This window comes from Prorops nasuta, unplaced genomic scaffold, assembly GCF_024137725.1.
Source record: "Prorops nasuta isolate Cenicafe-Biocafe unplaced genomic scaffold, Cenicafe_Pnas_1.2 PNAS00021, whole genome shotgun sequence".
In the NCBI taxonomy this organism is placed as follows: domain Eukaryota; kingdom Metazoa; phylum Arthropoda; class Insecta; order Hymenoptera; family Bethylidae; genus Prorops; species Prorops nasuta.
In genome coordinates this window covers 2650595-2667566 of record NW_027116818.1, presented here as the reverse complement: position 1 = coordinate 2667566, position 16972 = coordinate 2650595, and the positions used below count along the sequence as shown (strand labels likewise).

General features: G+C 38.8%; 1 protein-coding gene across 1 annotated transcript; it reads right to left on the bottom strand.

Annotated features, from left to right (window-relative positions):
• Positions 1–586: 586 nt before the first annotated feature.
• On the bottom strand, positions 587–16725 carry LOC136780872 (neurogenic protein big brain-like). The gene is made up of 4 exons (XM_066739442.1): positions 16410–16725; positions 14648–14774; positions 4684–4891; positions 587–3220 (listed from the first exon to the last, which is right to left on the bottom strand). Exons 1-4 carry the CDS (start codon positions 16723–16725, stop codon positions 2018–2020), a joined length of 1854 nt encoding a protein of 617 aa, XP_066595539.1. The 3' UTR covers positions 587–2017.
• Positions 16726–16972: the final 247 nt, after the last annotated feature.

The window sequence follows — 16972 nt, the reverse complement described above, 5'->3', positions numbered from 1 at the left end:
TAGGCGCCTAGGCGCGTGGCTGTGCGGGATACGTATCGATAAAAAAGGTCACTGTAGGTAGCACCTATCCAATTGGACCCTTTTCTCATTAGTCCTCGATTCGTGCCAATCCGATGGCCCGATTAAAGAAACGCGGGAAATTTCTCGATGTTTAATTTTAACTTTGGAAATTGTAGGTATGTTTACCTTTTGAGTCCTCTCAATTACCTACGACCAGTCATTTTCGGGGTTAATTGATATATATATATATATATATTGCACATTGTTTACTCGAATATCGTATTAAGTAATTTAATATCGATTGAACTATAATTTCTTTACATGAAATAATTTTATTCATTGATTTTTTTCATATACGTATATATATATAGGCGCATATATATACATTTATATATTTATAACAATTGTAATAAACCTACAATTATTTCGTACAAAGTAATAAATACAAAATTGTTATATACAAAACTGATTCCATTTAAGCTGTCTAGTTACATATTTTGCCGCACGAGTATAACATTCTTAAGACCTTATCGATGGACGAAACGCTTTTCTTTTCTTAATTTATTGTTTTAAATCTAACGAAACACATAGAAAAAGTCCGTCGTTAAAGTCTTATAGGCAAAAGCCTGAGATTTTTATTATACGCAAAATACGAAATAAACGTTTCATTTAGCTCCGCGTTAAAGGGTCACTTATAAAATATTCTTATGATTATCGCGATAAAAAAATTCAATAAAATACAACGATTAATATCACTTACTTCTTCAAGCTGCAGATAATTACAGAGTTCGATATTAATTACGGTTAATTCGAACTAATTTACCAAAATTTAAATAATAAAAAGAAAACATATTTTGTTGCTCCAGTTCGTAAGTATAAAGTTTAGAAGATCGAAATTCTTTGTTTCCAGACTTCTTATTGATCGAACAATATAGCGGTTCTTTCTTGTTGACCAAGCATACAATAATGCATTAACTAATGTCTCAAAATAAAGAATCTTTAATAATTGTTTTAATGAAGAACTGTGTTAAAACTATTTAAATTCTTTTTCCCTTTAAATCTTCTCTTTTCTTTTAATTTTCCGGATTGACCAGGATTAACCTCGGACTCTTTATCTATAGATTTTTTATTCTAACGATGTCATACAGGATTCGAGGTATTTGACTGTAGCACTTTCCACTATCACGTTTAACAAAAATTTAAACCACTAATTTTCTATCTTTTTTTCTATTAAATTTCACTGCTTATTTTAATGAGTATATTTTCTCTTAACTAATCTCGTTCACTACGTTTAATACTACATTAAGCGAATTATAAAATACCGAATGCTATAGTCAAACAAGATATAGCCAGTTTCTGTACGCCACCATTGGAAAGAAAAAATCTTATATATACGTACTACAAGAATAATACGATAGTAATAATTTACAAGAATCTTAAACTTGATTCAATTAATCGTATCTGTATATGTACCAACCATGAAACTTTGAAATTGTTCTCTTTTTACGTCCGAACAAGCAATATTCACTTAAATTTATAAATAAATATATAATTACAAAAGTACCTCTAGTCCATATTTGGTAAAAAGTTTGACAAAAATTTAAGAAACTTATAAAAAAAATTGAGCTATCTTGTGATGGCTCAAAGTTTTTACAATAAAGATGCATAATTTACAGTCGAGTATAATTCTACTAAATTAATGAAGCTAACAAAGACGCTGCATCAAATGGCAACTCATACACGACAATGACTAATTCGATAATTTATTATAAAAAAACATTGTACAGCAACATACTACAACTTAATCCACAATTTCGTTGTCACGATTTACGTTGCAATAAATATTCTAAAAAAAATCAGAGCAGACTTGGCAAACAACGTCTCTCATTAGCATTTATTATCCTAATCTCAATATGAAAGAAACAGTCTTTATCAATGAAAAAAGTGAGATGTCTCTGAAAAGAGAGTTGATCGCAAATGGTAGGAAAGTATCAAAAAGTAATTTCCATAGGATGGATTAATATTGAGGATTCGGTGAGTTCCTCTGTAAAGTGCTTTGCTGTATTTGGTTTTGTTGAAGAGGACCAGCAGGGCTGGGTCTTCTTTGCTCTCGATATTGGGTGGTTCCAGGTGGACCTGGGAGACCAGGTGGGCCAACCTTGCCATAATTGCCTCTACTAGATGCTGGGTAGCTGCTATATGCAGAGTCATCACTACGTCTCGACAAATACCCATACATACTGTCTGGACGTCTTGAATTACTGCTGGAATCTGATGCATTGGATAATTGTCCATTCTGATGCTGTGTCTGAGAAGATTGCGTTTGCTGCTGCTGTTGTTGTTGTTGTTGGGGCGACTGATGCTTGGGCTGCTGCTGGTGCTGCTGATGAACAGGAGGTGGTGGAGGTTGGTTGACGTTGGGTGGACTCTGAGAGGTCTGATTGGTCAACGGTGAAGGTGCAGGAGCACGTCCATAAATATTGGACCCAGTAGTCAGTCCATAAATAGTACCGTTTTCGCGAGTACTCAAATTAGTCGAGATTCCACGTATTCCATAAATATTCTGAGTGCACTGTTGCAACTGATTCTGCATGTTCTGATTGGTGCTATTGTGGTTCTGCGAGGATTGGACAGCATGGCCATTGGTTTGGGAGTTGTCTCTGATGTTACCGGTATTGTGGCTGCTGGACTGTCCGATTCTCATGGGATAGAGACTCTGGGCTGGAAGGAGAGGTCCAGGTTTGGCCAAGAGGAGGCCATCGCGTAGACCTGATGAGGACTTGGCATTAACGCTTTGAGAACGGTTGAGGTTTGCCCTTGTCAAGGGTGGAGACTTGCAGTAGAGGGACTTTGTGTCTCCGTAGATGGAGTCCGCACGTTCCAAGGTACTCGATGGCGGTGGACCGGTCAAGGTCGCGGAGTAAATCGCTGGAGATGCTGCGCCAGCTACGGGACGGTATGTCGCGTATGCTCTGGGGAATTTTGGACCCGTTGTCTTGTCAAGGTCAGCATAGGTGTCCTCGTCGGATCGCGTGGAATAGTTGTCCTCGTCTTGCATCTCGTGAGATTCCCGAGATCGTTTTGGACTCAGGACGTACTCGTGCAGCAACGTTGCTATTGCTCCTCCTGCTATTGGACCTACCCAGTACACCCAATGATTCTCCCATCGATTCATCACGAATGCTGGTCCCAGTGCCCTTGCTGGATTCAAGTAAGGGCTCTGCAATTCAATATTGTTTCTTAGTTAATTTTTTTATTAGATTAATTTACTTATATATTGCTATTACACTATGACACTCTCGTTATGATTAAATTTATTAAAATTGATTCGAGTCAAATAGTTATTATTTTATTCGGTTGGTTTGTTATTTTAACCACTGCATATTTAATTGGCAATATTCATATTAATGTTTAATAACGTGCAATTTTTTCAAAAAAATTAATGATATACAGATTCTGGTACCAATATTATAATGATTTATAAACCAAAGATATATATATATATCATTTTATTAAATTAACTATGAGATATATCGATTTATAAATATGATTTTTATATGTGCAAATCAAAAGATACTTCAAAAAGGTTTTATAAAAAAATCCAAATCTCTTTTAATGTTAAGTAGGTAAACAAAATTTTATGTCATTTTAAACGGTGCAATCTGTATAGCAAAACATTGCAGTGACCTTCACGTGACCTTCTATTGAATATTCAAGGTTGAATCAATGGCATCATCTTGCGTGCCTCTTGAAACCATAAAACTTTCGTTTAAAAACATTCACGGTTGAACTCTCTTAAGAGTCATTTGAGCGTATACCATTTCAAATAGCATAGGCTGTATGGTGTACCATTTAAAATAACTCAGAGCATGGACATAAAATTCTTTTTATTTTCATAACCATAAAAGATATAACTTTGTTGTATAAGACCTTTTCGAATCTTTTTTCTATTCGCCTTGAGAAAAGCTTTACGAGACAAAAAGATAAAAACCAAAAAATTTAAATCCCTTATACAGTTTAGAAAAATAACTAAATAATTACGTTTTAACTTGAAAACATTATAAGTGTACCTCGACCCATAATTTGTAAGATTAAGATTAAGAGTTAATTAATAGTTTCTGGCGAATTTTTAATAGTATTAGGTTGAGCTTGGTATATGGTGATTGGGGAGCAGGTGGTGTTGGGATCGTATTCTGCCTTATTCCTCTCTCGGCTGGCAGGTGTTCTTTAAAGGAACGCAGGGCAAAACCCGATTTCAAAGAGAGCAAATGAGCGATTCGTTTGCGATAAAACGTCCACTCTTTAAGGAGAACAAAAATGCTCACCGGAAGGAAAAGAGACGGTTTAATGTCAGAGCTTTAATTTCATTGTCTTTTTCGAACATCCGCTCGGTACTCTCTTATATTTCCTTCACAATACACGCTATTCACGAATAACTATATATATACCAACTATAGTCTCAAACAACAAAAAATCTTCCTCGTGCTATAATTTTCCAGCAAAGAACTCTGCAGATTTTATTGAAATTTTACATTCAAGAGATTTCATGAGAAAAAAATATGTATAGACACATTTCGTGTTTTACAAAGACTCTGTATAGAGTTACACGAGTCTATATCTGTGCGAGTTGTAACGAGTAGACTTTTGATGAGTTTTAATCAATGGTAATGAAGGATAATTTACCGAGACGAGTGTTGCAGCTGTGTATGCGGTTGCGAGGACGCTAGCTGGTTTTGCTGAGATGGAATTGGCCAAAGAGCTGGCGGATACTGCAGAGAAGTGAGCCAGAACGATTAGGATGGACAAGGCGAGCTCCACCAGGAGTCTCTCGATGGCTCCTCCCAATCTGCCAGGTGAGGTCAAAGTTTGGGTGCTGGAGGGAGTCGTCACTCTGAAAATCAAATTCGCCATTTTTCATTCCATAATAAAAATCTTATTTGCTAAAATTTTTCTTTTCCTAACTTTTTTCCTTATGTGGCAAGATTTTCTTCAGTTAATTCTTTTCTATTTTTTTCTGAGTTTTGCTTTTCGAAAATATCATTTTTATTCGGAAAGTCTTGTTATTTTTTAAGTACCTTTTATATGCATCATTGGTGTATATACATTTATTTAGTCACCTTGATATCAATGTATTAATAGATTACAGCGAATAGTAAAGAAAGGCATACAGAGAATGCAGATTCCGAACGCATATGGTTGGGCAATAAGGTTTCAAATACAAGACAGCGATATGTAATAAACGAGCCAAGCTGCATATAGAAAATCCCTCAGGGTTAGGCTAATCCCAAAGGTATAATGTTTATATTAACCAGTGCATCGTCTGACCCCTGTCACAGCATCCTATCATTGTCCCACAAAACTACGCCAATTTTCTCACTTCTCACTTGCCATTGTTCGCCCCCATAATCACACAGGGTCATGGAGAGGACTCGACCTTCTATTCATGCATGCACAACGTTACATTATTTTATATTTTTACATTACTTTAATATTCACGTAAAATCATCGTTATTCCTACTTTTTATTTAAAATTTTTTAAATTCGTTGAAACAGTAGATTTTTTATAGTAAATATAATTGTCTGTCAAGTGTATCAATGATATTATTAGTTGTAATAACGCAATTCGTAATTACCACATTACCAACCTAGTTATTTACAAATTACGATCAGATCAGAAATGAGAAAATGTTTATGAAAGAAAACGTCACGAGAGCATCAGGAGTTTTATTTAAAAAAAAACTTAGAATGGCTACCACAATATTCGTAATTGATACATCACAGACCAATTCAGCTATTTACAAAACGACAGTGAGATCAGAAACAAGTGAATGTTTGTGAAAGAAAACGTCAAGAGCATCAGGAGCTTGATCGAAAAAAAGAACTTGGGGTGAAGATAAATACTCGTGGCTTCCGTGTATCGAATATACACGTACAAGAAGAGAAGGACCGAGTTGTCCAGCGATGATCTGCATTTCCAAGTCGATCGATTTTTTTCTCAGGTGCCATAGAGAGAGAGAGAGAGAGAGAGAGAGAGGATGATCGTGAAAAGGGGAGGAGAGGTTCGTTAGATTTGCATGCAAGGGTCTATCTAGAGGCACACACGGTTTAATACGCGCGGTCGAACGGAACGATCGACGAGGGGAGCCGATTCGAGACGGGCATTTAGATCGAGATTAAAATCACTGGATGATCGGATACTTTGGTAATCCTACCCTTGGTGCACGGCAAGGGGAGACTGCACACACTCTCGTCTACAGGTGTACCTACCTACACTGTACAGCGAATAATAAGCAAGGATGTAGATCATATTCATCCAAGCAAAGTCTTCCAATCAAATTACAAAGAGAGTAAATTCGAATTAACGTTCCCACGAGGAAACGATATTACAATAGTCTGAAATTTTTTTGTGATAAGAAAAAAATTGTCAAACGTAATAAATTTTACTATAGTATATCTACAAGTTTTTTTTGTATAAGTGAGGTATAATGAGAGGGGGGGGGGGTGTGTCTGAGGAGTCGAGGCGTTGGCATTTTGGGAAAGGACGCAGGAGTGCCTTGGTGAAAGTGGTTCCCATGATGACAAAGAGAGAGAGAGAGAGAGAGGAAGAAAGTGGAGGAGGTAAGATAAGAGATGAATAAGGCTATTCGTGCATGAAGCTGTGGACTTTAATCGTGTAGGAGGGAGAAGCCGGTAATTGCAGTGGACTCAATGCACTTTTCAGGACGCTCCCGACACTCGGCTTCGTGCCGTTCCGCCTCGCATTTTTCATTCTCACGCGGCACGAATCTTCAAGCCACTTACACATTGCAAACTCACAACGACCCATTGCAAGCCGGCCAGTTCTCAGGCGAATCGCTGACCGATGCGAAACTATACAGTCCCTCTTTCAATCATACCAATTTCTTTTCCCTTATAACGACTCTGTATGATTCAACTATAAAATTATACGACATTTGAGGTTTTTCAGAAATCTAATATATAACGTTGGGAAATTATTATTTGTTGTAATTATTGCTTTTTAATTAATTATGCGTATTTGGAAAGTAAGTTAAATAAATTACATTGGTTGAAATAAATTTATGAAACTTGCCGACGATCAGACTTCTTTCGTGACCGTAATTGTTCTGTTGATCTTTGTACAAGAGATGATTAGAAATGATTTAGACGGATGATGATGATGAATATAAGCATATTCGAATGAAGGAAATAACAACAAACATTGCTTTGCCTGATTATTTACAAATAATGCAAAGATTCTAGTGGTTCGTGTTGAAGGAGTATCACGCAGGCTGAAAAAAATCTGGATAATGATGATGATGATGATGATGAACGTTAACTGATGTACAGTAGATCCTACGTGACCATAAGAGATATTTAATTGTATAGGATATCGCAGGAACCTGTTCAATTTGTTGACACGCAGCCTCCCTCGTGGCGGACTTAAAAGCTAGTATCGCACATGTGCGGATGATTAAAAGCGTTTTTTTCTCAGGATCATTGGCATCATTGTGGCAAGTTCTTGGGACCGGGATATCGCGTCGATTCCCGGCGGATAATGAGGGAAAACGCGCGTTATCCCAGAGAAAAGTTGCCAGACTTAATCTAGCGTGCACTTGACTCGAGAGGCGCAACCTGCGCTCCATTTTAATGGTTCACACGAGGGTGCTGACCTCGTGGCGTTTTAAAAATAAATTTCAATTGGAGCGTGCGCCCCTCGATCTCTCCCCATGTCGAGTTTAACGAGCTATTGATACTCCTAGCCTCTTGCACCCCTATAGACCCCTGCGAAACGAGATAACCCTCTGGAGCCCCCTGACCACACCTCGTCACCCCAAACGCCCCGGAAACCACACATGTGACACACTAAAATCGTCCATGGATCCCATTCAAAGGGTAAGAGATTCGTCATTGATATCCCTGGCAAAACTTGTCGCAAAATTCTCTAAGGACTCTCGAGATGCTAATATCGATCACCGATCGCTGATCGCCCGGAGGAAAATCCTAATGAAATATTCAGATTTGTCACTTTTCCCCTCAGGATGTTCCAGATCAATTTTATGGGGAATTGGGAGTGTCCAGAGTGTGACGAATGGAAAATTTCTCAGTGTTTCTGGATTTTTGGGAGAGATTGACAGGGATCTTGTGGTGCAGGTAGCAGTTTTTGTACCGAGGGTTGAGAGGGGTTGGTTCTCTATCGACCATTTTGTGCACGCTGAATTAAAATCATCGATAAACTCACATTAAAACATAAGAGATCTATACAAAATATTTCCAAAATGTACAAAAACTCTTCAATGAAATAACAAATAGCTACTTTGGATAGGACGTTATAAAAAATTGTAGAATGTCAATCCAGCTCAGAAGAGCATACCATCAAAATTTTCAATTTAAAAATAGTTTCATGCTAAAGAACTTTATATGATAATAATTAATAATGGGTGTAGTGGCGTGCATGTACATGTGTGCGTGTACGGCAATACGGAACGGTGGAGAAGTACGAGCCTCTTTTGTTTGTCGAAAGGAAACTGTCAAGGAAAGTGACAGTACAGTAATTTTTCCATTGAATCAAATACCTGATTTATCGGTTTCAAATTAATTTATCTCAGCAAAGTTGCTTTTACGGTATTAATGGCATATGATTTTTCGCCTTAGCTTATGCTCAAGAATATGTGGTTAAAATTAAAAGAATCATTGCTGATACACCCTGTATATACAATGCTAAAAATTCTGGATATTTTTGGATAGTGTGTGCAGAGGTCGATGGATTGTGCGGTGCAGGTATGGGCTTTTGTGCTTGGAAGGTATGAGGAAGGGCAGTTCTCTATATTGACCTTTGGAAGGAGAGTGAGGGGGAGGAGATTTTGGTTGGGTTGGGTTGGGTTGGTGCGATTAGAAATAGCATTCGAAGGGGAAGAAGCAGGAAGAGGCAGCTGTGGCGAGGAGGTCCGGACGAGGATGAATCCTGATGTCTGTCGGTGGTGCATTCTCTAGAAAAATGTGTACATGTCTGTGTGTGTAAGAGGGGGTAGGGCAGATATACATGTATGGGATGGTATGGCATAGGTTGTGTGGAAGGGCATGCAAGTTGGGTAAGGTGGGCGATGAGGATATATATATATATATAGGATAGAGAGCAGGACGATGGCTTTCTTCGAGGAAACACGTGCCAGCCACATGTTGCACAAAAGGAATTGGCCCGCACGACCCTTTCGAGTCTCCTGTTCGGTACAAAGGAGCTTTCGATCCTTATAAATGATCGCTTCTCTTTTTCTCTTTCGTTTCACCTCCCTCTCCCTTCAACCACCCCCTTCCACAATCTCTCTCGGATCTTTCAAGCTCCTCGCTAAGCCAGATGTTCCTCGTTCCAACACCCAACACTGTCTTCTTTCTGCATCCACGACTTGTTTGACACGCTTAGGGATGCCGCCAGAAAATGAATACTTGGCCCTCGTTCGTCCTATTTAACTCCCTCCCCCTCCCCCTCATCCATCAATAAACTCCACCAGGCTTTTTGCTTTCATCTCCAAGAATACCAATTTTTTATCTATCCTCCAACCCACCGCGTTTATTTCAATTCCGTCGAGATCAGCTGTATTGGAGATTTTATTTATTCTAAGTGGAACATTTTGGATCTTTCATTTTTTTATGATAATTTTCATGGAATTTTATACTGTAACAGGTGAAGCAATTTTTTTTTTATTTATTAATTAAGAGTGCACTGTAGACATGTTTATTGAAAATTATAAAGAACGCATCGAGGCACGTTAATAACAAAAGACGTTTTAAGATTTATAAGACAATTAAATTAAAATAAATCAATAAACTTTGAAAGATATTATAATTATTTTGAACTTTAAGAATATCTATTCATTTCCTCCAAAATTTCATTTTGATATATTATTTATAGTTTCTTAGAGAAAAATTCATGAAGATATCTCGTTTTGTAATATGTTTCAATCGTATAATTAAATAACTAAAAAAATAATCTAAACATAGATGATTTAAAAATAAATGTTTCATTTGTTTTGCAACAATGTGGCAATATAATATTTCTTTGGAACGGTATTTAAAGGGTAGGTATGTATATAGCTTGGCCTCGGGTTAGACTGTTATTCCGGGGATAATCTTAGACTGTTAAGATGCGAGCAGGGATTCATCTAAATTGGAGGCTTCCAGCTTGTAAAAGGGAGGAGTGGGATCTAAGCATAAAGTAGTTGGTAGGAATAACACGTGGTTGCAACCATCTGTTGGCATCCTGCGGCTCCGATCAACCCAACCTAAATAGACCAAAACTTTTCGAGTAGCAGTTTCTCTTTTTTTTTTCTTATCTATTTTCTTTGGTATTTTGGTCTCTCTCTCTCTCTCTCTCTCTCTCTCTCTCTCTCTCTGTTACTCCTACTTTGCCCTACCTCAACCCTCGATCCATCCAATTTCCTATGATTCGCATGTTCCTTACGGTGTTTCATTGTACCTTTTCGGACTTTCTATCCCCCCACCCCCCTCCCCCTCCATTCATCCAATTTCTAGCACGCAACACAATTCGCGCGATCCTTACGGTTCATCATTGAACAAACAACCATTGAGCACGAAAGAAAATCAATCTTAAGCTACAAGCAGGATCAAAAGCAGAAAACATCTGCAATATTAATTAGAAGGAACATCTGGTCTTTCAGAAGAAGGAATCCTGCTCCTTGTGGACGTCTAATCGTCTAAAATAAAATTTCTCTTTCGAGAGCCTGTATTTCACTGTGCAAAAAAACTCTGAAATTTTTTCACTTTTCAGTTGTTTACTACAGTCAATAATAAGAAATCCCTATATCAGAGACTGCAGTAAATATCTGAAAAGCAGAAATATTTTCGAGCCCTGTTGTACGAGATTGATGTGCGTAAGAATAAATTCTAGTGGAAGAGTCGATCCCGAAGCGAGTAAAGATGGTGAAGCGTTGCCAGTAATATAGGGTTTTCGTGCAAGAGAGTATAGATGGAAGGTGTTACGGTGCCTGTGGGGGCAGTCAGCCAGCCAAGCCAGGCACGCATTCTTTCCTCGGACCTACCTGACCCATCTGGATTTCACGGTAAATTTTCGAGCAATCCCAGACCCGATGAGAATCTCCTCCATTAAAGGCGAACACACGCGAGTCGCGTTTCAAAAATTCTCTTCGATTCCAAATGCTCCTAACAGCTTCTTTCTCCCTTTTAAATGCTTTGTCCGTTGCAAATATTATTGAAAAATGCTCTCTGCCAAAAGACACAGAATTTGCTTTGGGGTGAATGGAATGATTGTGGAAAGTGCGGCTTAAGAACTCAATATTCGCGAGGATCCAAGGAGAAGGTCAAATATTGCATTTCAGCGGTAAAATATCCTTTTCCATTCGTAGGTGCTCTCATATTTTCAGATTTTCACTTCGACCTACGCCAACAACTTAATCCCCGAAGTGATCTATTCATCAGGATACTTTACGTTCTGTTTCTCATTTTTTTTTAAGATAAGGAATTTATTTATGAAAAGTTTGTCTTGTGTTAATTCATATTATTCGAGAGAAGAAATGCGGTTTTTTAGATTTTCAGGTAGAGGTTAGAGAGATTTGCGAGGGGAAAAACAAAAGTGAAGATTCGTGTGCACGGGGACTGGTTTGATTTTTAGTTGCGAAAAGAGACGCGTTAAAAATGTAGGCATGGCTTCCTCCGGAGGGCCACATCCGGTCCGTCGTGCGCACAAAGTGTGCCCTGCGTGACGTCACACAACACACCTGCTTCCTCACAGCTGTTTCCTCGTGGTGGTAGAGACCCCTCGTCGAACAAATATATTTCGTTCCTTCACGCATCAACCACCCCCACCTCTCAGCCCCATTTTACACACTATAAAACAAAAAATTTTAAAATACATACTTCTAAAATAAATTCTCCTTGGCTTTCAAAAACTTAAAAATTTATCTTTAAATGTTCTGTGACTGTATATAAGTATAACGAGGAAACAGAGTTATCTTTTACTATAAATCCAAGATGATTAATACAACTGTTTTATCTCAGGGTGTTTCCGCTCACCAATATTTGATTATTCTTATAAAAATAAATCACCCTTCCTAGCTAAACGCTATTTTTGCTTTTATTTGTCTCCACTAATCCTATTTCGTTGCTCTTGTCTTTTTAGGACCAACGTCCACTCTTTTAGGAAAATTCGCTTCTGTTGACAATGATAATCCTGCAAATCGTATTTTTTCCCTACATTGCTCTTATCTTCGTCCATCATAATTCCTTCGTTTTAGAGGGCTCCTTGTGTTTTTTCCGCACTTTTTCCTTCGATCAGGGAGCGGGAAAGGGGATGGTTCATGGGGACTCGTGGCTTTGGGGAAGGGGGGTGGTGAGATATGGGGTATACTCAGAGTCCCCTGAGACAACCCCCCAGGAGACAGGAGGGCATTGGTGGTCGCTCGGTTAACTAGAGTATTGTTCGATTATTATTTCGGTACATATCGCGCACTTGTTACCTCTTTGTGCGCTCATATGGCGCTATATTTTACCGATCACGACCCACTGCACCATATCACACACGATACTTAAAATATCCGGAAGAGACCCGATGTATATTGTTACGAAACTGAGCCACGTATAAAATATATTCCATTTTGTTATATTCATTGGTCTTGCTCCACGTTTTAAAATGTTCAATAGTTTAATTAGAAAAGATCATATACTGATTATTTTATCAAAAATATTGTAAATAAATATATATAGAATATCTCGTAATTTCTAAACTTTTTTTATGACTAAGTACTGTCAAAATGAATTTCATCCCCTTGGACGACGAAAAAAACTCGGTATTCCCCAAAATATACACTCCACGATTTCATAAAACTCCCGTTCATCCTAAAAAAGTATCAACCCTTAATTCCTACCCCTACAAGTATCACCCCCACCCCACAATTTCGCATCAATCGAATAGTTTCGCGCTTTTACCGTAGAATCAGAATTTACCGCGCGCCCGTATAATAATAAAATATGATTATTCGAGAAAGAGAAAAACCATCTCAGTTGGCGCAGTGAATTTATGACAATTTCACCAGGGAGTACGTCATCATTTTTTATTAGGGTCGAAGTGAGCGTTTAATGGCGAGATAATGCGTTGGGTACACCGAGCGAGCGTCTCTTGCTTCACCGCAGGGTTTCGAGGGGGATGCTCTTTATATAACCCCCTCCTCGCAGTTGGGTTTAATTCACACAGAAACCACCAAACGCGCAGGTTTTTCTTGCGATTTCTCATAATTGGAGGAGAGGCTTTCTCGATTGTACGATTAAAAGAAGAAAAAAAGTGTATCTTTGCTAGTTGTCAAGCGAAAAACATCTGCCTGTGACGTTTGGTGGCTGTGTAATCGAGCAACGAGGCCGATCGTGAAACTTGTCCCATGCATAGGTATTCATTATCCTCGTCCCACTTGGCGGCTCTTGGTTCTTCGGGATCTTTTTTGGTCCACGAACATCTGCGGCAGCTGGTATCTGCCGCCGGAGGACCCGGCAGGTGCTCCCTCGTCGTCTTGCCTCTTTCTCTCGTCTCCTCTTCGGCTTCCCTCGAGTTCTCCATGCGCTCCCTCCCCCAGCTTCTCGCCGCCCCCACCACCAACACTCGACTCCAAGTTCGGCTTTGCCAGCCTGTTTCCCCCTCGCGACCACCTTATTCCCTCTCCTTACCCCCTCCACCCCTCTTTCTCGTATTTTCTTTTTCTCCCCTGCAACCACTGACCCCTCTCCCCCTTTAGCTGCCCGTCAACCAATTACGCGTGCCTCTTTTTCTGCCTAGCCCGAAAATGCAGCTCCTTCGGCCCTCTACCCCCACCACCACCATTGTCTTCGAAACTTTCTTAACTTGAAAAAGCACACAAATTCACACAAGGACCGGCCGATTATATTACCATTATGCTTCTCGACTTTTTACCTGCAATCTCTATCGTACAGTGTACCACTACGTATATAAGGCGAGCTGTACTTTATTATTAGTTGCCCACCCTGCTACTACAATTTCTACGAGATTTGCTCTTTTTCGCCCCTCTGCTTACGCCTATGGCCATGGCAGGTGCTCGGATCAAACTGCCACTCCCTCCTTCTCTCACTCACACACATTTGGATTTTCGATCCTTCCGTTTTCTTTTTCCTCTCAGCTTTATCAGAAATCGCCGTAGACAGCTGCCCGACGAGGCACGCGTGTCCACGTGCTCGCCCTCGGCTCCTGCCTCTGCATCTCTTTTCATTATTATCTCTCCGACCAAAACTTGCACGGCCCTCTACTCCTAAAGTCTCGATCTTATGCGCCTCCTTTCGAGCTCTCAAAATTATTCAGTTTCAAACTTGCGAAGGACTTTTTACATTTTTGTCAGTTTATTTTTTATTATGAAACAGACGAGGATGGTTTTGGTAATTAGATAAGAGTATAAATATGTGTAGTGTGTAGAGAAGAAGCGCTCGAGATTGCAGCGCGAGTCTTTGTCCGTAATAAAGACGAGTTAATGTGTCTCGCAGCTGTTTTTCGAACAGAGTGTACATAGATGATTGTTTGGTGCGGACTGGAGATTCTTGGAAGTTCGAGAAGGGGCTCGAGAGGGGTGAGGGACTCTTGGGAGCACGAGTAAGAAATGTAAATATTGAAGCTGCTTACCCGTAGAGCATCGCTGCGCCTGCAATGCCCCCTCCACATTGTGCAGCCACGTACAAAGCTGCACGAAGCGCCGAAATTCGCCTGGACATTGCAAAGGAAACTGATACCGCAGGATTCACGTGACCTCCTGCGAATAAATTCATTTACCTTTTAGTTTTCAATTTTTTTCATTCCTCTATGGTCGCACAAAGTGGATAGTAGTTGTGATTTTTTTTAATGTTTAATATTTTACTTCCCCTTTACTACAAATATATATTTTCACAAAAATTAATTTAGATTCTGTGAAAATAAAAAATTATGTAGTTATTGCAATATCTTTAGTTAATTAATATATTAAAATTTTTATTTTCTAGGGTATATTTTACCAAGACCATGCATGAGTTTAAAGTATTTTTTTTATAAAACAAATTATGTTTTTGATGATTTATTAGTACACCGCTAGAGAGATTTATTTTCATATTTCTGCCAGTTTTTCTCTTCAAGTTTGCTTTTGTCATTTGCAATAAAGGAAATGCTTAGTCAACTTTGCCATTCGTTATTTCTATATCTTGTTAACACTGATAAAAGCCTTATTCTTATTTCCTTTTTATTTGCACATGTGTCTCGAAATTTTACAGCTTTTAATATACAGTTTATAAGAAAGAAGACTAAAAGGAAACGAGGATTAAGCGAACCGTTTGTTTAGAGATTACGCTGCAGCGTTGAGATTCTGTGCAAGAAGAAAAAAAATCGAAACGTGACCTCCCATCTCCTGTGAATAAATATCCGTTTTGCTATTTTTATTACGACCATAGAAATTTATAGCAATGCAGAATTACCAATGGGTCAACTTGGCCATTTGTTTTTCAAAAATCTTATTGACACTGATCAGAATTTTAGTCTTTTCCACAGAGATTATGTTAGACAAAACTAAAAGGAAACGAGGATTAAACGGATCGTTTGCTTAGAGATTACGGTGCAGCGCTGGATCTCGCTTGTATGTACGAGGAGAAAGAGAAGTTGACACTACAGGGCTTACGTGACCCCTCGCGAAGAATTTCTTCCTCCCGCCTAGGGCAAAATCATTTCTCGTTTCGTTACTTCAAACAAAAACGTTTCTTTTTCAACCAAAAAAAGAACATTTGGAACTTTGCCAGGTTTTGTCGAAAACTTGAAAGGACTACAAAGAGAGAGAGAGAGAGAGAGAGAGAGAGAGAGAGAGAGAGAGAGAGAGAGATTTTATATTTAGAGCATTAGAATTTAAGCATTTCGTTTTTGGAAAGGCTCTCCCCGAATAACTCAAAATGTCCTCATTAGATACTAAGAATATACTGATGTTATCTGAACATACTTTACAGATTCTTGGTATCTACTCTGAATAATTCTATCTTTTTAGTCGAAAATGCGTTGCAGTTTGAAGGAAGAACGTTTCGATACTTATTTTGGAATTTAATAGCAAAGGGAGAAGACACAGAGGTCCAAGAAAAAATATAATAATTTTCATGTCATTAAGACTATAGATTCAATCGTTTTAACGTCATTGAGACCGATTTTGCTACGGGGGCAAATCTATGGACCAACTGTATAAATCCAATAAAGTTAGAAATTTAGGTAAACAACTATACTTAATACAAAAACAGAGCTAAGCATTTTATTGAAGATTAAAGTGAAACATGTGGATCATTGCTAGGATCGTACTAAGCTTAAATCTCATCCGCAAATTTGCTCTCAAGGTATACTATATTCTATATACATATAAAAATTTTCCCGCGCAAAAGCTTACCGCTAATGTGTCCAAATATTAGGTAGATGGCAGCGATGGTGAAACCGGAAGCAATCGCGGTTGCAAGAACTGATAATCCGCTGCCGGAAATAGCGGACGAAGCAGCAGCACCAGAAACAACGAGACCGAAAAGAAATGTGGCGAAACACTCGACAGCAACAGCACGCCAGAGTTCAAGACTTCTCGCTTCAGTCGACATGGATGCTTTTCTTTCTTGATTCCCATCGTTCGGATTATTCTCCAAGTACGTCGATAACCTCGTCACAAAATTCACGATATGCGCGTCCATATCACCGGGCAAAGATTCACTGGTCATCTTCTTGATTCTTTTCCCCTCAAACTTAACGAAAAATTCCCCCACTTTACCGCGGCAAAATTCGCAACCCCAAAACTGATAAAATTCCTCAACTTCCGGTTTCCACCTAATCCATTGCCACTCACAACACGGATCCCGATTTTCGTCGACTCTCTAGAAATTTACGATCAAAACATTGTCGTGTCACGTGGAGATTCGGCAAAAACAATGCTGGGGTCTAGGAAATTTTTCTTTTATTTTTATAATA

What these genes read in the sequence shown, in the direction of transcription:
- LOC136780872 (XM_066739442.1), bottom strand. Translation starts at nt 16,725, where the DNA reads ATGACCAGTGAATCTTTGCCCGGTGATATGGACGCGCATATCGTGAAT. An exon ending in AATATTTGGACACATTAGCG is followed by an intron (nt 14,775 to 16,409) that starts GTAAGCTTTTGC and finishes ATTTATTCGCAG; the next exon opens with GAGGTCACGTGAATCCTGCG. An exon ending in GGCGCAGCGATGCTCTACGG is followed by an intron (nt 4,892 to 14,647) that starts GTAAGCAGCTTC and finishes TTTGATTTTCAG; the next exon opens with AGTGACGACTCCCTCCAGCA.